Raw genomic sequence first — 26896 nt, 5'->3', positions numbered from 1 at the left:
AGTTTACAAATGATTAGTAATTATGTTCCGGGCCCCCAGCCATCCGCTCAAAAAACACTTGTTGATGATCCCTGGTCTATGACATGATGTGGGCTGTAGCTGTCAGGTCTGTGATGTAAGGTTGTGAGATAATAAGACTCAGTCAAATTAAGTCTTCAAATTTACGTTCTCACACCCTGAAAAGTATGTGTTACCACACGAACAAGTCAATGGCCCTGAAGCTGATCAACTGATTGTTCCCAAATGAAGGGAACATTTCCAACGGTGACACACACCACTCTGTGGCTCGCGAACCCCACGGGACACGCATTCTGAAGGCAAATTACCATTAGTCCCAGACAGGCAGCATGAGCTGAATTTATATTGTCAGCTAAGGGTCAAGAGCTGTGACCTGACTCCTATCCGGGTGGCAGACCCACATGTCTCCAGCAGGCAAAATGACAAAGATTAACTGTCGCTCTGAGCTCAACGTCTCATAATGAATGCTGCCTCACTTCCCTGGGAGCCTCCTCTGGCAGGGGGACTGACACACAAATGGATAGATTTGCCATTTAGGGGTCAGGCATTTGACGATGGGACAAGACAGCCTCACCACTGCTTCGCACATAGCTACTGTATGTCAGCTCTAAAACCACATTGATCTGTTGTTACCAGGGTTTTAGATTGGAATGTGCTCCTCTGAAAAAAAGAATAGTACATCTTAGGGAATCAATTATGTTACATTCCTCATATGTAAGAAATACATTTAATCTTTTTCTGGAACCAAGTGAATATGTGGAGTAAAGTGATGAAGAGACAAGCAATGGCTTTTCATGGGAATCAACCATATGGAACGCAAACCCTCACATACAAGAACCTCAGTCAGAGGAGATAGTGAGAGATAAATACAACCCATATTTATGTTGATTTATTTTCCCTTTTGTACTTTAACCATTTGCACATCGTTACAACACTGTATATAGTGGGGAGAACAAGTATTTGATACACTGCCGATTTTGCAGGTTTTCCTACTTCCAAAGCATGTAGAGGTCTGTAATTGTTATCATATGTACACTTCAACTGTGAGAGGCGGAATCTAAAACAAATATCCAGAAAATCACATTGTATGATTTTTAAGTAATCAGTTTGCATTTTATTGCATGACATAAGTATTTGACCACCTACCAACCAGTAAGAATTCTCACAGACCTGTTAGTTTTTCTTTAAGAAGCCCTCCTGTTCTCCACTCATTACCTGTATTAACTGCACCTGTTTGTACTCGTTACCTGTATAAAAGACACCTGTCCACACACTCAATCAAGCAGACTCCAACCTCTCCACAATGGCCAAGACCAGAGAGCTGTGTAAGGACATCACAAGGCTGGGATGGGCTACAGGACAATAGGCAAGCAGCTTGGTGGTAAGGCAACAACTGTTGGCGCAATTATTAGAAAATGGAAGAAGTTCAAGATGACGGTCAATCACCCTCGGTCTGGGCTCCATGCAAGATCTCACCTCGTGGGGCATCAATGATCATGAGGAAGGTGAGAGATCAGCCCAGAACTACATGGCAGGACCTGCTCAATGATCTGAAGAGAGCTGGGACCACAGTCTCAAAGAAAACCATTAGTAACACACTACGCCGTCATGGATTAAAATCCTGCAGCGCACGCAAGGTCCCCCTGCTCAAGCCAGCACATGTCCAGGCCCATCTGAAGTTTGCCAATGACCATCTGGATGATCCAGAGGAGGAATGGGAGAATGTCATGTGGTCTGATGAGACAAAAATAGAGCTTTTTGGTCTAAACTCCACTCGCCGTGTTTGGAGGAAGAAGAAGGATGAGTACAACCCTAAGAACACCATCCCAACCGTGAAGCATGGAGGTGGAAACATCATTCTTTGGGGATGGTTTTCTGCAAAGGGGACAGGACGACTGCACCGTATTGAGGGGAGGATGGATGGGGCCATGTATCGCGACATCTTGGCCAGCAACCTCCTTCCCTCAGTAAGAGCATTGAAGATGGGTCGTGGCTGGGTCTTCCAGCATGACAACGACCCGAAACACACAGCCAGGGCAACTAAGGAGTGGCTCCGTAAGAAGCATCTCAAGGTCCTGGAGTGGCCTAGCCAGTCTCCAGACCTGAACCCAATAGAAAATGGTTTGGAGGGAGCTGAAAGTCCGTATTGCCCAGCGACAGCCCCGAAACCTGAATGATCTGGAGAAGGTCTGTATGGAGGAGTGGGCCAAAATCCCTGCTGCAGTGTGTGCAAACCTGGTCAAGAACTACAGGAAACGTATGATCTCTGTAATTGCAAACAAAGGTTTCTGTACCAAATATTAAGTTCTGCTTTTCTGATATATCAAATTCTTATGTCATGCAATAAAATGCTAATTAATTACTTAAAAATCATACAATGTGATTTTCTGGATTTTTGTTTTTGATTCCGTCTCTCACAGTTGAAGTGTACCTATGATAAAAAATTACAGACCTCTACATGCTTTGTAAGTATAATATGACATTTGTCTTTTCTTTATTACTTTGGAACTTCTGTGATTGTAATGTTTACTGTTAATTTTTATTGTTTATTTCACTTTTGTATATTATCTACTTCACTTGCTTTGGCAATGTTAACATATGTTTCCCATTCCAATAAAGACCCTTGAATTGAATTGAATATTGATAGAGAAGATAACCTACAGTATACTCCTTTGAGGAGGGGAAGAGATTTCCTAAAAAAAAATTGATGGGCGGCTGAACGCTGCAGGGATTGAGGAAAATACTTAAGAACCCCCCCACAAGCACGCACAAACACACACACACACACACACTATTTAGAGCTGAAGGAGAATGTGTTGGTCGTGGGCTGAAGAAAACATGCTGAGTGGTTGGAGCCAGTCACAGTACTGTACAGTACACCACAGCCTTGGAATGGATGGGCTGAGGGAGGCTTTGAAAGGAAAAGGCTCCCTCCTCCCACCTCTGAGTGGGCTCTACAAATCCCTCCATTGAAGTGGGCTTATTTCGAAACGGTACTCTCTACCGTTCCTTATGGATCCTCCACAATCCTCTTTGCACATAAAACGCCCACAATGAAGTTCTCAAAAAATAAGTTCAGTCATTTAATATAGTATTTTGACTCATAATCAATAGACTGAGACAACATTTATATTCATGGCTTAAAGGAGATCCCCAGAACCTGCAGATAAACGTAAAATATAGCCACAAATATCAAAAACACAATGTGGGTGTATTGAATATGCCACTATGACATAAATGCTGTCTGTCAGTAACTGCCAGGGAACATAGAACCAGACGATCTTATACATGTTTATAAGTCCCTTAGCCTCAGCTCCTCTCATTGAATCCCCATGAAATACTAGCATTACAATTTTCTGTGGCATAGAGGCTGACAAAATGCCTCACAGACAGGCAGACACTTATCCACATATCAAAAAGTTGTTTTAAGGGGGATATGCTTTTCAATTCGGATTCATACCATCATCATAGAAAATGTCAAATTGGTAGGAAACTACTCAATTTGTCTTCATGTAATTTAATGGTCTATATTCTCATATGGACTCACTTCGTCTAATTCGGTAAAAACCCCACTTGTAAAAAAACGCCTTTGATTCATTACCGAGGATGTGTTTTTAGACAGCTGTTTGAAAGCTTTCCAGTGTACCCTGGAAGTGGTGTTAAAAGGGCCAGGATATATACGCCTTTAAAACAACCACTCAGACACCACAGGCAAACGGCCCTATTCAACCTCAAGGATTTCAGGCAGCCAGCGAAATACGTCCTGATAACAATGTCAATGGCAGATAGGATACAGAGTCGGAAATTAGGATTATAATGCTTAGTAGCAGCCTCAGAGCTGACATTAATGGCTTCTGGTGAAAAGCCCCTCAATCTCATCAGCCCAGAGTGAATATCCTTTGAAAACGGAGGTATTGTGGGAGGACAGGAGGCAAGAAGGAGTCCATATTGCTGGGGCTGGGTTGGAGGAAGGGGAAGTACCCCCCTGTGTGTACTGTATGTGTGCGGGGAAAATAATTGATGTAAAACATGTGCTTGCTAATTGTGCAGTTGCACCTGAGTGAATTCATGGCAGACAATGTCTCTGTGCCTTCTCCTTTTCAGAGAGAAAGGGCGAGATGGGGATGGGGAGAGAGAGAAAGACAGAAACTGAGAGATAAAGAGAGAGAGAAGAAGAGAGAGATGGGTTATGGAGTGTTTAGACGTGATGGAAACTGAGGGAGAGAGGATGGAGAGAGAAGGAGAGAGAAGAAGAGAGAGACGGGGGTATGGAGTGTTTAGACGTGATGGAAACAAAGGGAGAGAGGATGGAGAGAGAAGGAGAGAGAAGAAGAGAGAGACGGGGTATGGGGTGTTTAGATGTGATGGAAACAAAGGGAGAGAGGATGGAGAGAGAAGAAGAGAGACGGGGTATGGAGTGTTTAGACGTGATGGAAACAAAGGGAGAGAGGATGGAGAGAGAAGGAGAGAGAAGAAGAGAGAGACGGGGTATGGGGTGTTTAGATGTGATGGAAACAAAGGGAGAGAGGATGGAGAGAGAAGAAGAGAGACGGGGTATGGAGTGTTTAGACGTGATGGAAACAAAGGGAGAGAGGATGGAGAGAGAAGAAGGGAGAAGAAGAGAGAGACGGGGTATGGAGTGTTTAGACATGATGGAAACAGAGGGAAAGAGGATGGAGAGAGAAGGAGAGAGAAGAAGAGAGAGACGGGGTATGGAGTGTTTAGACATGATGGAAACAGAGGGAAAGAGGATGGAGAGAGAAGGAGGGAGAAGAAGAGAGAGACGGGGTATGGAGTGTTTAGACATGATGGAAACAGAGGGAAAGAGGATGGAGAGAGTGAGAGGAGAGGATGGCTCCAAATCCGACACAGGCAATATCTAATTTCCACTCTTAACTATGGAGTCGTGCCTTATGGGGTGATGAGATTGATTTGGTGTTCAGACGCTGTTAGCCACGAGCCAGAGTGCTGGAACAACGACAGCAGCAGCAGCAGCAACAGCAGCTTCACTCTGCGTCAGTCACTCCAGTCAGAAACAGCCAGAGACCCTGTCCTTCACATGTAGTACCACACTCTGGGGCTCACAGTTAACACAGTACCTGATCAGAAACTGATCACTGCTACATCCCTGAGGAGTTAATCTCCAGGGGGTACGACCATGTTATTCATCCCATTCAACCAATTAGAGTGAGAGCAAGGTACAACAGAAGTCAATGCATGTCTGTACCGTCTTAAAACAAATCACACAATATCACTCTGCCGAACACTCACAAAATACCTTAACCACGGCATACCATCATTCAGCAAACAAGTTCGCTGTAAATCACAATACAAACATCTATTACTGTACCAAGCTAAGACATCCCAGCTCAACTCATTACAGTACAATCAATCACCAGCTCACACACTTTGTTGTATACAGGGTATCTTATTGGACTATACTATCACTCCACAATGTTTAGGCTCCATCCCTTCAGGCCACTACACAAACCTGTGTGTGTTCTCTGTGTGTGTTCTCTGTGTGTGTTCTCTCTCTCTGGCCTCTAGAACAACACCAGGAACTAGTCATGACTCTTACACTGGGGCAGGGCAGAGAATGGCTAAACGTATCCATTTCATACCATATGACTGTTACTTATGGATCGATACTCCCCACTCTTCCAGAGAGAAGCCCTGGCTCCAGTCTAAAATAAAATTGTAAACACCACAGCCCCAAATGTTGCTCTCTGTGACTAATTCATTCTCTGTGCCTCTCTCGCTGCCTCTGAGACCATAAGTGGCTTTTTTTGTGAGGGACCAGAACATTTGATTTTTACCCAATTAGAGCCATAAAGTAACTCCACCCGCCACACACATGCATGCACACACACACACCCTACAGATAAAAAAATGGCTTGTAGTTGTTAATAGCTAAAACGATCAAATACTGTATGTCTCTGTACACTTTACTAGCTGGCTGACAGCTGCTGCTTCACAGGGACAGGTCTTTCCCAAGCAATTTTATTTGATTTAAGTTTATAATTTCAAAGAAACAAAAGGGACATGAGGTCAGTTGCTTGGAAAAGAGAGGTTGTACCAATTAACTGCATGACAATCCCTTTGTTAAAGTCCTGGCTAATTCCCATAGTAGATTGATTTACTAGATTCCACAGGATCCTGACAATTCTCTAAATCACAGCTCTCTCGCTCTTGCACACTCTCTCTCGCACTCTCTCGCGCTCTCTCTCGCGCTCTCTCTCTCCCCACATGAACAAATACTACAATTTACTATAGAATACTACAATACTATACTACACACTGTAGAGGTCACATGTATTACGTTTTATATAATGTTATAGAATATTATAGTAAACACTATAGTATTATCCGTGGAAAAAACACTGTAGTAAAAACTACAGTAATGTCCGCAAAAACACTATTGTCTGCAAAAACACTTTTTTTACTATAGTAAATGCTACAGTATTTAATTTGAATATACCCTTCCCATTCCCCTCCCCATATCCCAATTTGTACCACCCATAAGTGAGAAACCTACATGCCAAATATAGATCATATTGTGTTCCACACTGGTTATAGAAAAGAGAAGAAGTGCTGAACTACCTACAGGTTATGGAAATGTTGACCTTTTAGTATTTATCCAGTAGGTTTACACAAGAAGAAAGCCTCCACCTCTAAGTCAAAGATAATAAAATACTATAGTAAATACTACAGCAATGTCTTCAAAAACACGACAGTAAATTCTCTCTCTCGCTCTCTCTCTCGCTCTGCCTGGCCATTGTGCATTAGGACCGCAACTTTGATTGGGAAGCAATAGGACTTTTACATGTCACAATCTGCAATCTGAATTCCGAGATAGAATTTGCTGAGAGTCAATGCAGCAGCCTCATTTAATAAAACTGAGAATCTCATCGCTTGTCTGTATCGTCAAGGTGTAATGCCTATTATCCTCTGTCTATTGGCATCTTTTCTTTCCTTTATTATCAGATGGGTTTATCACCCTCCATTTGTAATCTGGCTCATCATAGGGCAGAGTGGTTTCAATAGATATGTGTGTTTTAAAAGGAGGGGAATGATGGATCCCTCTGCTTTGACTGAGCCTTTGTTAGATTCACTAGCTGGTTATTTCTGAGTATCTGGCAGGGCCGGTTCTCCCTCTCCTCTCTCTCTCCTCTCTCCATCACGGCATGCCAGTCAGGAGATAAGCATCAGGCGGCCCACTCCAATGACACCGCCACTTCCTCCCAGAGTCAGCAGATTACATTTTAGAAGTTGACAGCCTGTTATCACTCTGGATGGCAGGAGGGCTTAATCTTTGGTCCTTCCAGGAGGGAAGAAAGGCTGAGGAGGAGTCGGAGGAGTAGGATGAGCTCGGAGGCTCAGGCCAGGGGGACAACTCCACTCCTTGTGGTCTGAGGAGTGACAGGAACACTTTTATTCTACTCACAGAAACCCTTGCCTTCCCTTCGGCAAATCAGACCTCAACTCTAGCCTCCTGCTTCCTGTTTACAAACAAAATTTAAAACAGGAAGTACCAGTGACACGCTCAGTACAGAAGTGGTACGATGAAGGAGATGCGAGGTTACAAGGCTGTTTTGGTAGTACAGACTAGGATATGTTCCGGGATTCATCAGATACCATTGAGGAGTTTACCACATTAGTCACCGGCTTCATCAGTAAGTGCATCGACGACGTCATACCCACAGTGTCCATAAAAACATATTCAAACCAAAACCCATGGATTACAGGCTGGGCTAAAGGTTAGAGCTACCATTTTACAAGGAACAGGACACAGACATGGACGCATACAAGAAATCCCACTACGACCTCCAACTAACCATCAAACATGAAAAAGGACAATATAGGAGAAAGATGGAATCCTATTACACTGGCTCGGATGCTCATGTGGCATGGCTTGTAGACGATAATGGATTACAAAGGGAATCCAGCCGTGAGTTGCCCAGTGATGCAAAACTGTCTTTTATGCTCGCTTCGAGAAAAACAACAATGAGTCATGCATGAGAGCCCCTGCTGTTACAAAACTGTGTGATCTTGCGTTCCGTGGCTGATGTGAGTAATAAGGGTCAGGTTTAACAGGTAGGCCTACATTATATTCAAAGTACATGATCCGTGGTTGGCTGAGTGCCAGTGAAACTTTTTTTCTGGGACATCCAAATCATCAATATGTTACTAACTAGCAACACGATAGCCTAATGTTTAGACTTCAGAGTTTGTGATCTAGCTAATGATTAGCCCAATGGGGTAAATGCAGATGGGCAACCCTGAGCCTATTTATTGATAGCCACTATGCTGCATCAGGTGGGCTCCATCAGGTGACAATGCTTATTGCTAAATAGCACACCTGCCTGATAATATGGACCAATATGTTATTGGGCTCGTTTTTGAAGGGAGAAATTATATTTTAGATGTCAACATCATTTTATTTTTATTCATTTTGGAGTAGAATGTCCTTTTAAAAAGCCACCAGAACTGACCTTCTCGCAGTCATTCTATCCCCAAAATGATAGGTCCCACCATGACCTGTAGTATGCTGTGACATGTGCCTTTGTCAGTATTATATTGTTTAGGTTAGTATGTTATATGGTACTGGTACTTCCTGTATATAACTTCATTATTGTGCATTTATACCTCTTGTTAGTCTTTTTCTTTTTCTTATTTTTAACTCTGCAACACTGGGAAGGGGTTGAAGTAAGCATTTCACGGTAAAGTCTACACCTGTTGTATTCGGCGCATGTGTCAAATACAATTTGATTTTATTTAACAGAAAGACAGATGGTAAATACCTACGTTCATCTCCCACAGCCAGACATCAACTTCCTGTTACTTTAAGAGAGACAAGGTCTTTGTGCGGAGGAAATTACAGTGATATCCATGTTCTGCATGTCCGCCCGCCTCCCAGCCCAACATTTTTGGGGTGATCGCAGAGAAAGACATACAGTGCCTTCAGAAAGTATTCATTCCCGTTGACTTTTTCCACATTAATATACAATTGATGCAATTTAAATTTGTTTTCAGGGGCCTACACATAATACCCCATAATGTCAAAGTGGAATTATGTTTTTAGAAATGTTTACATCCTAAATAAGTTCAGGAGTAGAAATGTGCTTAACAAATCACATAATAAGTTGCATGGACTCACTTGTGTGCAATAGTGTTTAACATGATTTTTGAATGACTATCTCATCTCTGTGCCCCACACATACAATTATCTGTAAGGTCCCTCAACTGAGCAGTGAATTTCAAACACAGATTCAACCACAAACACCAGGAAGATTTTCCAATGCCTCGCAAAGGTCACCTATTGGTAGATGGGTACAAAAAAAGCAGACGTTGAATGTCCCTTTGACCATGGTGAAGTTATTAATTACACTTTAGATGGTGTGTCAATACACCCAGTCACTACAAAGATACAGGCGTCTTTCCTAACTCAGTTGCCGGAGAGGAAGGAAACCACTCAGGGATTTCACCATGAGGCCAATAGTGACTTTAAAACAGTTACAGAGTTTAATGGCTGTGATAGGAAAAAACTGAAGATGGATCAACAACATTGTAGTTACTTAACAATACTAACTTAATTGGCAGCGTGAAAAGAAGGAAGCCTGACTATAATAAAAATATACCAAAACACGCATCCTGTTTGCAACAAGGCACTAAAGTAATACTGTAAAAATGTGGCAAAGCAATTAACATTTTGTCCTGACTACAAATTGTTATATTTGGGACAAATCCAATACAACACATTACTGAGTACCACTCCATATTTTCAAGCATAGTGGTGGCTGCATCATGTTATGGGTATGCTTGTAATCGTTAATGACTGGGGAGATTTTCAGTATAAAACATTTATGAAATGGAGCTAAGCACAGGCTAAATCTGGTACAGTTTTCTTTCCAACAGACACTGGGAGAGGAATTCACCTTTCAGCAGGACAATAACCTAAAACACAAGGCCAAATCTACACATAAAATAACACATATGGAATCATGTAGTAACCAAAAAAGTGTTAAACAAATCTAAATATATTTTATATTTGAGATTCTTCAAAGTAGCCACTCTTTGACTGAATGATAGCTTTGCACACTCTTGACATTATCTCAACCAGCTGGAACGCATTTCAATTAATAGGTGTGCCATGTTAACTTCTTGCTCCTACTTGAGACGCATATGTCCCAAGTAGGCACCTGGAAATGCAAATGCGCTACGCTAAATGCTAAATGTACTCGTTAAAACTCAAACCTTGATCAAAATTCACAAGCAGGGTATTGAATTAAAGCTACACTCGTTGTGAACCTAGCCAGCAAGTCAGATTTTTAAAATGCTTTTCGGCGAAAGCATCAGAAGCTATTATCTGATAGCATGCACCCCCCAAAATGCCAGCTCGACAAGTTCATTTGTGGAATTTCTTTCCTTCTTAACACTTTCTAGCAAATCAGTTGGGTTGTGACAAGATAGGGGTGCTATACAGAAGATGGCCCTATTTGGTATAAGAACAGCTCAAATAAGCAAAGGGAAACAACAGTCCATCATTACTTTAAGACATGAAGTTCAGTCAATACGGAAGATTTCAAGAACTTTGAAAGTTTCTTAAAGTGCAATCGCAAAAACCATCATGCGCTATGATGAAGCTTAAAAACCATAAAGCGCTATGATGAAACTGGTACAAGAACGGACTGCCATAGGAAATGACGACACAGAGTTACCTCTGCTGCAGAGGATACGTTCATTAGAGTTACCAGCCTCAGATTGCAGCCCATATAAATGCTTCACAGTGTTCAAGTAACAGACACATCTCAACATCAACTGTTCCGAGGAGTGAATCAGGCCTTTGTGGTCAAATTGCTGCAAAGAACCACTACTAAGAAAACACCAATAAGAAGAAGAGACTTGCTTGGGCCAGGAAACATGAGAAATGGACATTAGACTGGTGGTAACTTGTCCTTTGGTCTGATGAGTCCAAATTTGAGATTTTTGGTTCCAACCGTTATGTCTTTGTGAGACGCAGAGTATATGGACGGGTTATCTCTGCATGTGTGGTTCCGACCGTGAAGCATGGAGGAGGAGGTGTCATGGTGTGGGGGTACTTTACTGGTGACACTGTCAGTGATTTATTTAGAATTCAAGGCACACTTAACCAGCATTCTGCAGTGATAACCCATCCCATCTGGTTTGCGCTTAGTGGGACTATAATTTGTTTTTCAACAGCACAATGACCCAACACACCTCCAGGCTGTGTATGGAGTGCTGCATCAGATAACCTGGCCTCCACAATCACCCGACCTCAACCCAATTGAGATGGCTTGGGATGAGTTGGACTGCAGAGTGAAGGAAAAGCAGCCAACAAATGCTCAGCATATGTGGGAACTCCTTCAAGACTGTTGGAAAAGCATTCCAGGTGAAGCTGGTTGAGAGAATGCCAAGAGTATGCAAAGATGTCATCAAGGTAAAGGGTGGCTACTTTGAAGAATCCAAAATATAAAATATGTTTTGATTTGTTTTAACACTTTTTGGGTTACACCATGTTATTTCATAGTTTTGATGTCTTCACTATTATTCTACAATGTATTCTATTCAAAAGTTATTCGATCTCTAGCCTTGGTTTCATGCATGTTAACATTAGAAGCCTCCTACCTAAGTTTTGTTTTATTCACTGCTTTAGCACACTCTGCCAACCCGGATGTCCTAGCCGTGTCTGAATCCTGGCTTATAACATTTCCCAACAAGATAGAACTGCCAAAGGGGGTGGAGTTGCAGTCTACTGCAGAGATAGCCTGCAGAGTTGTGTCTTACTATCCAGATCTGTGCACAAACAATTTGAGCTTCTACTTATAAAAATCCACCTTTCCAGAAACAAGTCTCTCACCGTTGCCGCTTGCTATAGACCATCTTCTGCCCCCAGCTGTGCCCTGGACACCATATGTGTATTGATTGCCCCCATCTATCTTCTGAGCTCGTGCTGTTAGGTGACCTAAACTGGGACATGCTTAACACCCCGGCCATCCTACAATCTAAGCTTGATGCCCTCAATCTTACACAAATTATCGATGAACCTACCAGGTACAACCCCAAATCCATAAACATGCACACCCGCATAGTTTCCCTCCTAACAAACCTGTCCTCCAAATACATCTCTGCTGTCTTCAACCAGGATCTCAGCGATCACTGCCTCATTGCCTGCGTCCGTAATGGGTCTGCGGTCAAACGCTAGGTAAAGCCCAGCCTTATCTCAGCTCACTGGTCACCATAGCAGCACCCACACGTAGCAGGCGCTCCAGCAGGTATATCTCACTGTTCACCCCCAAAGCCAATTCCTCCTTTGGCCGCCTTTCCTTCCAGTTCTCTGCTGCCAATGACTGGAATGAATTGCAAAAATCACTGAAGCTGGAGACTCATATCTCCCTCACTAACATTAAGCACTAGCTGTCAGAGCAGCTCACAGATCACTGTACCTGTACATAGCCATCTGTAAATAGCCCATCCAACAACCTCATCCCCATACTGTTATTTATTTTATTTATTGTTTGGCTCCTTTGCACCCCAGTATCTCTCCTTGCACATTCATCTTCTGCACATCTATCACTCCAGTGTTTAACTGCTAACTTGTAATTTTTTCGCCACTATGGCCTATTTATTGCCTTACCTCCCTTATCTTACCTCATTTGCACACACTGTATATAGACTTTTTCTATTGTGTTATTGACTGTATGTTTGGTTATTCCATGTGTAACTCTGTGTTGTTGTTTGTGTTGCACTGCTTTATCTTGGCCAGGTCACAGTTGTAAATGAGAACTTGTTCTCAACTAGCCTACCTGGTTAAATGAAGGTGAAATAAAATAAAATAATAAATAAAATAAATATGGAAACTAGGCTTCAAGGTCATTTTAATGCTCCTCATGCAGGGTTTGATCATATCAAACAAGATCTTCTTCATTTTAAAAACAGTAGGTTAGTATCAGTGTGGAAACATTTACACAACAAAAGCTTTTGTTTGCAATGTGCAATATATGGGTCACAATTAGCAGCTACTTTTTTATGGTCCTAAATAACATGTTATTTAGTTCATGATTTACCCTGTTCAGCAGAGAAAATATATTATTCTAGGCAATGGTGTAGAGACCTTGAACACTGGCATTATTCATGTTTTCCATATACAGCTCTACTTTGCTTTCCCAGGATGTCTCCTTTGTGGAAGCAGTGTCTATTATAAGGTCTCTCTCGCTCTCTCTCTGCAGTGGTAAAGACAAGTGTTCTCGCTGTGAGCTTTCTGAAGTGCGTGTTACGGTAAAGACAAGCTTTCTGACAGCAATTAAACTTTGAAGAGAACAACAGCCTCATAAGAAGAAGACAGTCCCGTCTGAGGAAAAATCAGGGTTGCTACGCAACTCAGGCCCTCCCTTCCAGTACTTATTAAATCTGCTCTGTGTGGTGCCTTCCTTGTGACTGTCAGAACCTATACCTACCTACTGCTTCCCAGTCCTACTTTACCTGCTGTTCTACCTTTCATTACTTTTTAATCAAACTCTCATGCAAAAAAAAAACACAAAACATAAGGGAAAGTGTACTGAAAAAAATAAGTATTTTTTTGAAATCGTTCTTTTATTCTGCTGTTGGTTTGGTGGTGGGGAAAAAGGGATGTTCTTCAGTTGGTTAGGGAGAGGGAGTTCTGGGAATGGATGGCTGGTTTGGCTCGATATTAGACATGTATATTCATGTTGCTGCTCATTACCAGGCCTTTGATAACCAATCCCATCCTGATTATTTGGTGCTCCAATGACGAGAGGAGAGAGGCTGTCTCTTTCCCGAGACGGAGAGCAGAGGAGAGGAAATGGAGGATTGGTGTCAGACAGATAAGGGAATGACTAGGGACACTGATGGCCAGGGCCTTGTCATATTGAATAAGTGGCAGAGTGCCTTCTTTAATCAGCGACTGTGGCGGCTAGACTCTGTATGTCTGTCTGTCGGTCTGTCGTCTGTGGCTCAGCCAGCTCACCTGTTAATTCTAATTACCCCAAAAACATGATCTCATTATTATTTTTGTGCTGCAGTGGAGATGCCAAATATCTCCTTCTCTCCCTCCCAAAAAGCTCTGCATTAAATTTGCACTGCAGTGGATGAAGGTAGATCAATTGTGAGAGACTATATTTTAATCGAGTTCAAACTCTGAGTTATATGATATTGACTTCTGTCCAAGGCCTCCACAACTGCAATGCCAAGTTTGTAAACAGTAAATGCACCAGGATGTTCTGAAAAAAGTTCTCGAACAATGGCCTCCGTGAGATTTCTGCTCAAATCTGTGTGTTTGAGGCTTTGGTCACTGAAGGAGTTCTCTCTGTGCTGCTGCAGGACAGTGTACAGTACGGCCCACCCTTGGCTGTGGGGTTAGAGTGACACAGCATGTGGCAGATTGGTTATGTTGAGCGGCACAGGCTCCAATAGCGGCCTTCAAAGACTTTTCAAAAAGTCACTTCTCTGTTGGATCTACCTGGTGCTCAACCCACATCCTGTTCTCAATCCTTTTGGAGTTTTTGAACACAGCCCAGCGTGCACTTTGAGAAAGGCCAGGCGGACACCCCCCACTAGCACAGCTCATCACTGCTCTCATCTGTCAGCTAACAATCTACAACATTTTTGCTGACATGGGCTAATTAAGTCAGTGACTGACATAACAAAACAAAAAAAATCTTATGTACAACCATATTTTGAAATTGCACCTTGAGTATTCTAATATTCTAACTCGCAACTGTAAGTTGACACCCTGACTGCGTTCCCCCAAAAATAAATCTTTTTTTTTTATTATTGATCTAAGGGCCTTCAAAACTGGCATCCCGCCAGTTGCCCATGTCTGTACTAGTGGGAGGCTCAAAAGATGCATCTTGACCTTTGCACTACAGTTGAAAGGGAAAGATCAGCGCATCTGCTTTTTTTGTTTCCCTCTCCGCTGGTCAATGTAGCTTCCTCTGTCTCATATGGATGCTTTCTGATCTGGGCTACATTTTGTATTTCATGGCTTACTGGACAGCACCAGATCAGCTGTTTTGAAGTGTTTTATGTCCAGGACTGAGGAATGGTTCAGGAGAGATGTAACGTTCGCCCAAGACTCAGTGCTACACTAATATGATTTGTGGCTGTGTCTCACACTGACTATATTTTCCAACACACAGAGAGCATTCTCTAAAGTCTGTGCAGTAAAAACACAACTGGCAAAAGCCAAATAATAATATGCCTCTCTTGCATGATAAAGTACAGTAAATGGCTTTTAGTCTTTTGGTAGAGTAAAAGTATAGCTTTAATTGCTGTAGGGATAACATTGTATTTTTCTGGACATCAGCCATTCACTGTAATGGAAGAAAGTGGAGGAAAAAATCAATTTGGAAACATATTGGCAGCATTGGTTGTGGGATCAGATGGCTTTGGAAAACAGATTATTTCCAGACCAGAGAGCCCAGAACATGACCACAGGGGACTGATGTTAATAGAACACCACATGACCTTGGCATTGCCACGGAGAAATTGTGATACCCTAGTAGGTCAGCAGACTGAGTTGGCAATGTGGGCAATGAATACCTACAATACCTACTGAGTACCTAGATGAATACCTACCTACTAAATACCTACCTACTGACTGCCTACCGACGCAAAGGTAGGCTACTGTATCCAGGGTTTCAGAGTTTCAGCTATCAAGGCCACTTGGATGGTTCAGATTTCAGCGTATTCTGCCAGACCATAATAGGCTATCCCTCCTCAGTGGCTGAGGTGTACAGAGGAGAATGGAGATCTGTAACATCTACGGCTTAGCATGAGCACAGGTTGCCATGACACTCTCCAGATAACCATCCAGATCGTCATGTGATCCAGGGACAAAACCGGCCAGCAGAAAACTCTTATTGTACTGTATGGTTGCACTGTTTCAATGAAGTTCTGTTTTTCTCACGAAATCCCCAGAGACAGTGCTTACCTACTGTCAAAGGTCAGGGTACCATGGCACTTAAGGTTGTGTAAAATGACTGAGTGATGTAGCTTTGCCAATAATTAATTTCAAATGCACTGAACTGGGTGGGATGGAGTGGAGTGGAGTGAGAGTGGATGGTGCCAGGTCTGCACAAGTAGTTTTTGTAAAGGAAGCTTTGTGAGGTGGACAGGCAAAGGATGGAGAGGAAATAATAAGGTCATAAAATATACATTTTTTACACAAACATCCATTGGAGTGGATTTGCATGGAAATATTGTTGATCAGCCCCTCCCTCCATGCTAGGTCATCCTCACAATTTAATTACATTAAGAGACGGCTAAATTAGACTCTGAAAACATAACGGCTTAAAGGATTACTGGACCTCTGGTGGGGAGAGATCAAATTCTACCTTCCAGCTTGAAACAATATGCACTGTACCTTGCGGTCCCCATGTGAAGAGGGATTGATGGAGAGATGGAAGGGGGGATGGGGGGATGGAGGGAGGGTTGTTGTGGACCAGATGAGAGGGTAGTTGTACATACATCCAAAGTCAGTCCACCAGTACAATGCCTTGCAAAAGTATTCATCCCCCTTGGCGTTTTTCCTATTTGGTTGCATTACAACCTGTAATTTAAATAGATTTTTATTTGGATTTCATGTAATGTACAAACACAAAATAGTCCAAATAGGTGAAGTGAAATGAAAAAAAGTACTTAATATAAAAAATCAAAAACAGAAAAGTGGTGTGTGCATATGTATTCACTCTCTTTGCTATGAAGCCCCTAAATAAAATCTGCTGCAACCAATTACCTTCAGAAGTCACAGAATTAGTTCAATAAAATCCACCTGTGTGCAATCTAAGTGTCACATGATCTCAGTATATATACACCTGTTCTGAAAGGCCCCAGAGTCTGCAACACCACTAAGCAAGGGGCACCACCAAGCAAGCTGCACCATGAAGACCAAGGAGCTCTCCAAACAGGTCAGGGACAAAGCTGTGGAGAAGTACAGATCAGGGTTGGGTTATAAAAAATATCAGAAACTTTGAACATCACACAGAGCCCCATTAAATCCATTATTAAAAAATGGAAAGAATATGGCACCGCAACAAACCTGCCAAGAGAGGGCTGCCCACCAAAACTCACGGACCAGGCAAGGAGGGCATTCATCCGAGAGGCAACAAAGACACCAAAGATAACCCTGAAGGAGCTGCAAAGCTCCACAGCAGAGATTGGAGTATCTGTCCATAGGACCAAGAAGAAGAAGGTACTCTGGTCAGATGAGACTAAAATTTAGCTTTTTGGCCATCGAGGAAAACAATATGTATGTTGCAAACCCAACACCTCTCATCACCCCGAGAATACCATCCCCACAGTGAAGCATGGTGGTGGCAGCATCATGCTGTGGGGATGTTTTTAATTTTTTCAAATTCTTTAGGGAAATGTGTTTCAGTCTTCCAGAGATTTGATACTGGGATGGAGGTTCATCTCCCAGCAGTACAATGACCCTGAGCATACTGCTAAAGCAACACTCAAGTGGTTTAAGGGGAAACATTTAAATGTCTTGGAATGGCCTAGTCAAATCCCAGACCTCAATTCACTTGAGAAACTGTAGTATGGCTTAAAGATTGCTGTACACCAGCGGAACCCATACAACTTGAAGGAGCTGGAGCAGTTTTAACTTGAAGAATGGGCAAAAATCTCAGTGGCTAGATGTGCCAAGCTTATAGAGACATACCCCCAAGAGACTTGCAGCTGTAATTTCTGCAAAATGTGGCTCTCTGAATAGTAACGCATGCCTAAGTTTTCAGTTTTTTTTCCTGTTTTGCATCCTCAAAGTGGTAGGCATGTTGTGTAAATTAAATGATACAATCAAATGATACAACACCCCCAAAAATCTATTTTAATTCCAGGTTGTAAGACAACAAAATAGGAAAAATGCCAAGGGGGAGAATACTTTCGCAAGCCACTGTATATCATAGAGCAGTGGTATTCAAACTTTTCAGAGGGGACCCCATTTTCTCAAATAATTTCTGGGCACCCCATTATTGTTGCAAGAATTTATTGTGACCCCAACCCACCACATATTTAATGACTACCTTAAAATCTGTAAAATGTAATTTACATCAACAAATAACCTTAAATTCATTACATTTTCATCTCTTACCAAAATTAAAAGAAAACAATAAATACATTTTCAGATTGTCATTCTCAAATTTTGTTTTTGTCCCATCTGTACTCTTATTTTTTTGTCCCCCCAAAATTACAATCTACACTACTGTTCAAAAGTTTGGTGTCACTTAGAAATGTCCTTGTTTTTGAAAGAAAAGACAATGTTTTGTCCATTAAAATAACATAAAATTGATCAGAAATACAGTGTAGACATTGTTAATGTTGTAAATTACTATTGTTGCTGGAAACAGTTGATTTTTAATGGAATATCTACATAGGTGTACAGAGGCCCGTTATCAGCAACCATCACTCCTGTGTTCCAATGCCACGTTGTGTTAGCTAATCTAAGTTTATAATTTTAAAAGGCTAATTGATCATTAGAAAACCCTTTTGCAATTATGTTAGCACAGCTGAAAACTGTGTTCTGATTAAAGAAGCAATGCACCTGGCCTTCTTTAGATTAGTTGAGTATCTGGAGCATCAGCATTTGTGGGTTCAATTACAGGCTCAAAATGGTCATAAAATAGTACCCGCAAAACACCGGTCTCAACGTCAACAGTGAAGAGGCAACTCCGGGATGCTATCTCTGTCCAGTGTCTGTGTTCTTTTGCCCATCTTAATCTTTTATTTTTATTGGCCAGTCCGAGATATGGCTTTTTCTTTGCAACTCTGCCTAGAAGGCCAGCATCCCGGAGTCGCCTCTTCACTGTTGACGTTGAGACTGGTGTTTGGCGGGGACTATTTAATGAAGCTGCCAGTTGAAGACTTGTGAGGCGTCTGTTAGAGCCATGACTAAACCAGATTCAAAAAACAGATAAAAGAACACCTTATGGCCCGGCCATGAAGAGACACAGACATTTTTATGAAATTTGTATTGTATTTTGCATTGTATTTTGTATTGTATTATGTATGTGATACGTGGTTGGGGTACAACTGTGATATGTGGTTGTCTCGCCTGACTATCTTAAGATGAATACACTAGCTGTACGTCGCTCTGGATGGGAGCTTCTGCTGAATGGCTAAATTGTCATGTAGATGTAGTGCTGTGTATATGTATGTATATTATGTATTTATTTGTTATGTTGTTTCCTGTTTGGACCAAAGGAAGAGTAGCCCTGCCTCGGCAGCAGCTAACTGGGGATCCTAACAAATATTAAGTACTAAATATACGCTATACTGTATATACAAATCTTGGGCGACCCAACTACCGTTCCCCGACCCCAACTTTGAATACCATTGACATAGAGAAAGGTTTTATATTTCACCAACGAGACTAGGCTACATCTAAGGAAACACACACACACACACCAGGCTCTCGTACCTTAGTACATATTTTTCGTTCTCCATGTCATCTCATCAGTGATGTGTGAAGTGTTCTTTGACTGCCTGGCGACATGCTGCATATAGAAAAGACAGTGACATTACCGTCTTCACCCCAAGCAGATGGCTTTTCAACCACGACTCCTCACTGCGGATGCCAAGCCATGGATCAGTAAAGATGTCAAGGACGTTGGGTATGATTTTCTTTGCATGGTAAGAGTGCAATTAGACAATAACTGGCAAACACACCACTGTGCCAGTGTTCAATTTGTGCCATTCAATGCATAGCACAGCAGTCCTCTGAAGTAAACAGAGCATTTCTATAGATTAGCTACTGTAACCGAGTCGAGCTAACATGCTCTCTTCCATGCAATGACTATTAGAGGGGAAATGGATTACTGCTATGTAATTATACTATACTGGAACAAGAGAATAGTGGGTGACCTAGTCACGACTCGGCACGATCTCAGTTGAGTTGTGTAATACTGTACCAGTTCACACAACGGGCCCTTGTCCTTTTTTCCAATTAAGAAAGACTTTGCTTTGCCATAGGGTTTGTTCCAATGAGATGGCAATAATGTGTTATTGGTGTTTGGGTGAAGACACATACCTTTACTGGAACACCACCATACAACTAGACCTTCCTCTCAGCCGTTGGCCCACACTGTGACAACAAGGCCTTAAGTGTTGGAAAAACGCTCACTAGTCAAAATGTGTGTTAGCAATTTCTCTCAGCTAGCGCCTAGGACTTTGAGCCATGTCTTTTCCCCAGGAGATTGGTAGCTAGTGGGCTTCCCCTCAATTGTCCCTTAAACAGTTACTGTGGTGATCAGGAGAGACTGTTGCCCAGCCTGTTAAACTGCTGGTTCCTGTTCGGCTATTGTGAGTGTTATCTTAACCATGGGGGACCAAAGCACTCCACTGACTGTGACTACACTCCACAGCCAGACAAAGAGGATGAGCAGTGGAGAGAGGAAGATAGATAGAAGCTGACATCCAATGTATTAATACTCAACACTATTAGAGATGAGCTTCTGGCGGAAGTGAGGCATCGTAGCTTAAGGCATAGATACCGTTCAGCATTATCTTTCCAGCGGTGTAAGCTATACTGAAGTCACTGAATGTTCATTGTAACACTTCATGTGTCATACATCATTTGTGAAATTATTGCATTGTTTCTTTCTAACTAAATCAGTGCATGGATAGTGCTTGCATGCTTGCTTTTGCTGTGAAAATAGATACTCGTACAGGACAATTACAGTACAGTATGTCTGCAGTTTAAATACTTCAAATTCATTAAGTGCTTATCGTAATAATATAATATATGCCATTTAGCAGACACTTTTATCCAAAGCAAATTACAGTCATGCGTGAATAAATGTAATGTATGGGTGGACCTGGGAATTGAACCCACTACTCTAGGTTACAAGCACCATGCTCTACCAACTGAGCTACAAAGGACCACCAGACATAAACACCAAATCCTCAATAAAAAAAGGACATGCCACTATCTTGTCATCATGACATTGAACTTGGCATGGTGCTCCTTCTGAATAGACAAACCAAAACACCTTGCCATTTCTACAATCTGTGTGGCCCACTAGCACTGCAGTTTCCAGGTTAGACACACTTGGCACTTGGCAGTGTGTGTGTGTGTGTGTGTGTGTGTATTATTACCCGCACGAGCATCTAACAGTCGAATATTAGAGCCAGGAGAGTTCTCACTCTCCGTAAGTACCTCTTATTGATAGAGAGGCTGACACAGTACTCATCCTGTCTGATACTGATGATGACACACAGCACGGGTGACACATGATAGACCCACACACAGCGGTGCACAGAGCCTCCCCCATCTCTCCATCTCTCTTTGTGTAGTCTCTCTCTCCCTCCCTCTCTCTCTCTCTCTCTCTCTCTCTCCCTCCCTCCCTCTTATCTACATCCTAGCCCTCTCTCTCTCCCCAGCGCTCTCCCCATATCTCTCTCTCTCAGTGTGTGGCTCAGTCCTGTGGTGTTGTAGCAGGTGTTCACCAGTGGTGCCCTCACAGTGCACCACCAAGGACATTGCCCTCATTTACGGTTGACATCCTGGCATTGTCTGATGATAACTCATAACCAATTGCTTTACATTTTCAGTATGCAAACTTGGTACGGTTCTTATCCAACTTTAATCCAATAGAGGAGCAGGTTGACAATAACAATATATATAGTACATGTGTACATGCATGTGAACTGATGTATATGGGTTTATTTGTATGTGTGTCACGCTTCTTTCACAACATACAGTACTGATGATAGTATCAACCCATTCCAGTTTCAGGTCAGTAGAAACTGACTGTAGAATAGGGTATAATTTCTCTCCCACTGACCTGGAGCCGGTTGCTGGACCATCTCTGAGAGGTCCTGGAGGTGTATGAAGAGGACAAGGCCTCCGGCCCCGAACAGCAGGAGGAACCAGAAGGAGCAGGGTAGCTTGACGGCCGTGGCCCTCATCCGTCTTCTCCCACGCAGGGCGTCCACTATCCTACACTCCACCCACAGCATCCTGCTATCCTGCCTCAGCTCAGACTGCTGCCTGGGGAGAGAGAACAGGGACAGTCAGCCCAGATAGGACAGGATATAAGATATAAGATACAGTGCCTTGCGAAAGTATTCGGCCCCCTTGAACTTTGCGACCTTTTGCCACATTTCAGGCTTCAAACATAAAGATATAAAACTGTATTTTTTTGTGAAGAATCAACAACAAGTGGGACACAATCATGAAGTGGAACGACATTTATTGGATATTTCAAACTTTTTTAACAAATCAAAAACTGAAAAATTGGGCGTGCAAAATTATTCAGCCCCTTTACTTTCAGTGCAGCAAACTCTCTCCAGAAGTTCAGTGAGGATCTCTGAATGATCCAATGTTGACCTAAATGACTAATGATGATAAATACAATCCACCTGTGTGTAATCAAGTCTCCATATAAATGCACCTGCACTGTGATAGTCTCAGAGATCCGTCAAAAGCACAGAGAGCATCATGAAGAACAAGGAACACACCAGGCAGGTCCGAGATATTGTTGTGAAGAAGTTTAAAGCCGGATTTGGATACAAAAAGATTTCCCAAGCTTTAAACATCCCAAGGAGCACTGTGCAAGCGATAATATTGAAATGGAAGGAGTACCAAAGAGTACCAACACCTGGCCGTCCCGCTAAACTTTCAGCTCATACAAGGAGAAGACTGATCAGAGATGCAGCCAAGAGGCCCATGATCACTCTGGATGAACTGCAGAGATCTACAGCTGAGGTGGGAGACTCTGTCCATAGGACAACAATCAGTCGTATATTGCACAAATCTGGCCTTTATGGAAGAGTGGCAAGAAGAAAGCCATTTCTTAACGATATCCATAAAAAGTGTCGTTTAAAGTTTGCCACAAGCCACCTGGGAGACACACCAAACATGTGGAAAAAGGTGCTCCGGTCAGATGAAACCAAAATTGAACTTTTTGGCAACAATGCAAAACGTTATGTTTGGCGTAAAAGCAACACAGCTCATCACCCTGAACACATCATCCCCACTGTCAAACATGGTGGTGGCAGCATCATGGTTTAGGCCTGCTTTTCTTCAGCAGGGACAGGGAAGTTGGTTAAAATTGATGGGAAGATGGATGGAGCCAAATACAGGACCATTCTGGAAGAAAACCTGATGGAGTCTGCAAAAGACCTGAGACTGGGACGGAGATTTGTCTTCCAACAAGACAATGATTCAAAACATAAAGCAAAATCTACAATGGAATGGTTCAAAAATAAACATATCCAGGTGTTAGAATGGCCAAGTCAAAGTCCAGACCTGAATCCAATCGAGAATCTGTGGAAAGAACTGAAAACTGCTGTTCACAAATGCTCTCCATCCAACCTCACTGAGCTCGAGCTGTTTTGCAAGGAGGAATGGGAAAAAATGTCAGTCTCTCAATGTGCAAAACTGATAGAGACATACCCCAAGCGACTTACAGCTGTAATCGCAGCAAAAGGTGGCGCTACAAAGTATTAACTTAAGGGGGCTGAATAATTTTGCACGCCCAATTTTTCAGTTTTTGATTTGTTAAAAAAGTTTGAAATATCCAATAAATGTCATTCCACTTCATGATTGTGTCCCACTTGTTGTTGATTCTTCACAAAAAAATACAGTTTTATATCTTTATGTTTGAAGCCTGAAATGTGGCAAAAGGTCGCAAAGTTCAAGGGGGCCGAATACTTTCGCAAGGCACTGTATTGCAGCACAATATAGGACATAGCATGAAATGACATAGGATTAAATAGGTTATAATGACGTTAATATAGGTAGGCTAATCATGGTTCTTCAACAGCTTGTGTTCACCTTACTGAGTGACAACTATAGAAACACATTATCTTTGACCTGCCAAATGCTTACCATCCAAGATTAATAAACATACTGTATGTGAATGACCAGAGATGTTACATTTTATAAGCAGGAACTACTTAAAATACAAACTGTGCAGTATTAATGATAAACATAGGCTCTTTGAAGTCTGTTTGCAAATGACATCAAACAACATACGTCCTAAATGTGTTAAACTGTGGACAACATGACATTAAATCTAGAAGTCATGTTTTTTATGAATCAGTGAGCCAGAATGAGGGTACCTGCTCAGGCTTAATGAATGGTGGCCGGTGCACGAGAGAAAAAGCATCTAAATAGTTCAATGGAATCTCGCACTCAAACCATAAAAAGGAAAAAACAAAGGAGGTTTTAGCAAAGTGCTAAATATAAAAAGGAGCATACGTTTCAGTTGCTATGCCTTCATCAGTGCTGTACAAACAAATTAAGTGGAGACACGCACTTAAGAAGACGCACCTGTCACGCCCTGACCTTAGAGAGCCAGTTTGGCTGAGTCAGGTTGGAGACCTGAGCCAACTCCCCGTGCTTACCGTGGCGAGCGTCATACTGGTCAGGCACCGTGTTATGCGGTGGAGCGCGTTCACAGCCCGGTGCACTACATCCCAGTTCCCCGCAGCTGCCGGGCTAGGGTGAGCAACCTCGAGACCTCCAGTGCGCCTCCACAGCCCAGTGTATCCAGTGGCTCTGCCAAGGACAAAGCCTCCTGTATGTCTCTCCCGTCTGGTGAGTCCTGTACCTGTGTCCAGAACTAAGCCTCCTGTATGTCTCCCCAGCCTGGTGAGCGCTGTGGCAGCTCCACGGACCAGACTGCCCAAATGTCTCCTCACTCCAGTGCTGACCCATGGCATGAAGCCTCCAGTGATGATCCATGGCAAGAAGCCTCCAGTGATGATCAATGGCAAGAAGCCTCCAGTGATGATCCATGGCAAGAAGCCTCCAGTGATGATCCATGGCAAGAAGCCTCCAGTGATGATCCATGGCAAGAAGCCTCCAGTGATGATCCATGGCAAGAAGCCTCCAGTGATGATCCATGGCAAGAAGCCTCCAGTGATGATCCATGGCACGAAGCCTCCAGTGATGATCCATGGCACGAAGCCTCCAGTGATGATCCATGGCAAGAAGCCTCCAGTGATGATCCATGGCACGAAGCCTCCAGTGAGGAGTCATGGCACGAAGCCTCCAGTGAGGAGTCATGGCACGAAGCCTCCAGTAAGGAGTCAAGGCACGAAGCCTCCAACGAGGGTCCCCGTTCCGGAGCCTCCAGCGACGGCCTCCGGTCCGGAGTCTCTAGTGACGGTCCCCGGTCCGGAGTCTCCAGCGACGGTCCCCGGTCCGGAGCCTCCAGCGACGGCCTCCAGTCCGGAGCCTCCAGCGACGGCCTCCAGTCCGGAGCCTCCAGCGACGGCCTCCAGTCCGGAGTCCCCAGTCCGGGTCCCGCAGCGAGGGTGCCCAGTCCGGGGCCCGCAGCGAGGGTGCCCAGTCCGGGGCCCGTAGCGAGGGTGCCCAGTCCGGGGCCCGCAGCGAGGGTGCCCAGTCCGGGGCCCGCAGCGAGGGTGCCCAGTCCGGGGCCCGCAGCGAGGGTGCCCAGTCCGGGGCCCGCAGCGAGGGTGCCCAGTCCGGGGCCCGCAGCGAGGGTGCCCAGTCCGGGGCCCGCAGCGAGGGTGCCCAGTCCGGGGCCCGCAGCGAGGGTGCCCAGTCCGGGGCGGGACGTAGACCCCGAGGGTGCCCAGTCCAGGGCCCGCAGCGAGGGTGCCCAGTCCGGGGCCCGTAGCGAGGGTGCCCAGTCCGGGGCCCGCAGCGAGGGTGCCCAGTCCGGGGCCCGCAGCGAGGGTGCCCAGTCCGGGGCCCGCAGCGAGGGTGCCCAGTCCGGGGCCCGCAGCGAGGGTGCCCAGTCCGGGGCCCGCAGCGAGGGTGCCCAGTCCGGGGCCCGCAGCGAGGGTGCCCAGTCCGGGGCGGGACGTAGACCCCGAGGGTGCCCAGTCCAGGGCACGCAGCGAGGGTGCCCAGTCCGGGGCCCGCAGCGAGGGTGCCCAGTCCGGGGCCTGCAGCGAGGGTGCCCAGTCCGGGGCCCGCAGCGAGGGTGCCCAGTCCGGGGCCCGCAGCGAGGGTGCCCAGTCCGGGGCCCGCAGCGAGGGTGCCCAGTCCGGGGCCCGCAGCGAGGGTGCCCAGTCAGGGGCCCGCAGCGAGGGTGCCCAGTCAGGGGCCCGCAGCGAGGGTGCCCAGTCCGGGGCCCGCAGCGAGGGTGCCCAGTCCGAGGCCCGCAACGAGTGTGCCCAGTCCGGGACCTGCAACGAGGGTGCCCAGTCCGGGGCCCGCAGAGAGGGTCCTCAGTCCAGGGTTGGCGGCGAGGGTCCCCACACCAGAGGCGCTACCAAAGTGGGGTGAGCCAGAGGTGGAGCGGGGTCTACGTCCCGCACCAGAGCCGCAACCGCGGATAGATGCCCACCCCCAGATCCTCCCCTATAGGTTCAGGTTTTGCGGCCAGAGTCCGCACCTTAGGGGGGGGGGGGGGGGTCAGGGTGTGATGTGGGGTGGGCATTCCATGTTTTGTGTTCTATGTTTCTTTATTTCTATGTTTTGGCCGGGTATGGTTCTCAATCAGGGACAGTGGTCTATCGTTGTCTATGATTGGGAATCATACTTAGGTAGCCCTTTTTCCCTCCTTCAGTGTGGGTAGTTAACTTTGTTTGTGACACTAAAGCCCCGGAAGCTTCACGGTTGTTCCTTTTGTTTCTTGTTTTGTTGGCGTCATTCCAAAATAAAAAGGAAAGTGTACGCTTACCACGCTGCACCTTGGTCCACTTCTTATGACGGCCGTGATAGCACCTGTGCGTAACAGGTGTAACAGGTAACAAGTTAACTAGATACTGGTGAATAGTGGGTCATCAACGGCGTTTATAAATATACAGAATGAGACTAGAAGAATATAAATAATGAACACATATAATTGAAAATAACAATTCATCAGCCCGTATGAGTTATGAACTGATGTCATAACCTGATGTCATGACCAATAGCAGT

The 26896-nt window shown here is 44.2% G+C and overlaps 2 protein-coding genes across 2 annotated transcripts in view; one reads left to right on the top strand and one right to left on the bottom strand.

The window, feature by feature from the left end:
• The window catches only part of chst8 (carbohydrate sulfotransferase 8), a 215015-nt gene that overhangs the window by 151465 nt on the left and 36654 nt on the right, over positions 1-26896 (bottom strand). Inside the window, exon 2 of the mRNA XM_021586533.3 lies at positions 21840-22045. Within this exon, the coding sequence (XP_021442208.2) occupies positions 21840-22014 (175 nt within the window). The 5' untranslated portion in view covers positions 22015-22045. The remainder of the gene's footprint in view (positions 1-21839; positions 22046-26896) is intronic.
• Positions 24455-26260, top strand: LOC149971440 (uncharacterized). Its single transcript, XM_090221609.1, has 2 exons — positions 24455-25314; positions 26153-26260. Exons 1-2 carry the CDS (start codon positions 24637-24639, stop codon positions 26258-26260), a joined length of 786 nt encoding a protein of 261 aa, XP_090077735.1. The 5' UTR covers positions 24455-24636.

Source organism: Oncorhynchus mykiss, chromosome 26 (genome assembly GCF_057628025.1).
Source record: "Oncorhynchus mykiss isolate SJ-2025 chromosome 26, ASM5762802v1, whole genome shotgun sequence".
Classification (NCBI taxonomy): domain Eukaryota; kingdom Metazoa; phylum Chordata; class Actinopteri; order Salmoniformes; family Salmonidae; genus Oncorhynchus; species Oncorhynchus mykiss.
This window is presented reverse-complemented; position numbering and strand designations above follow the sequence as displayed.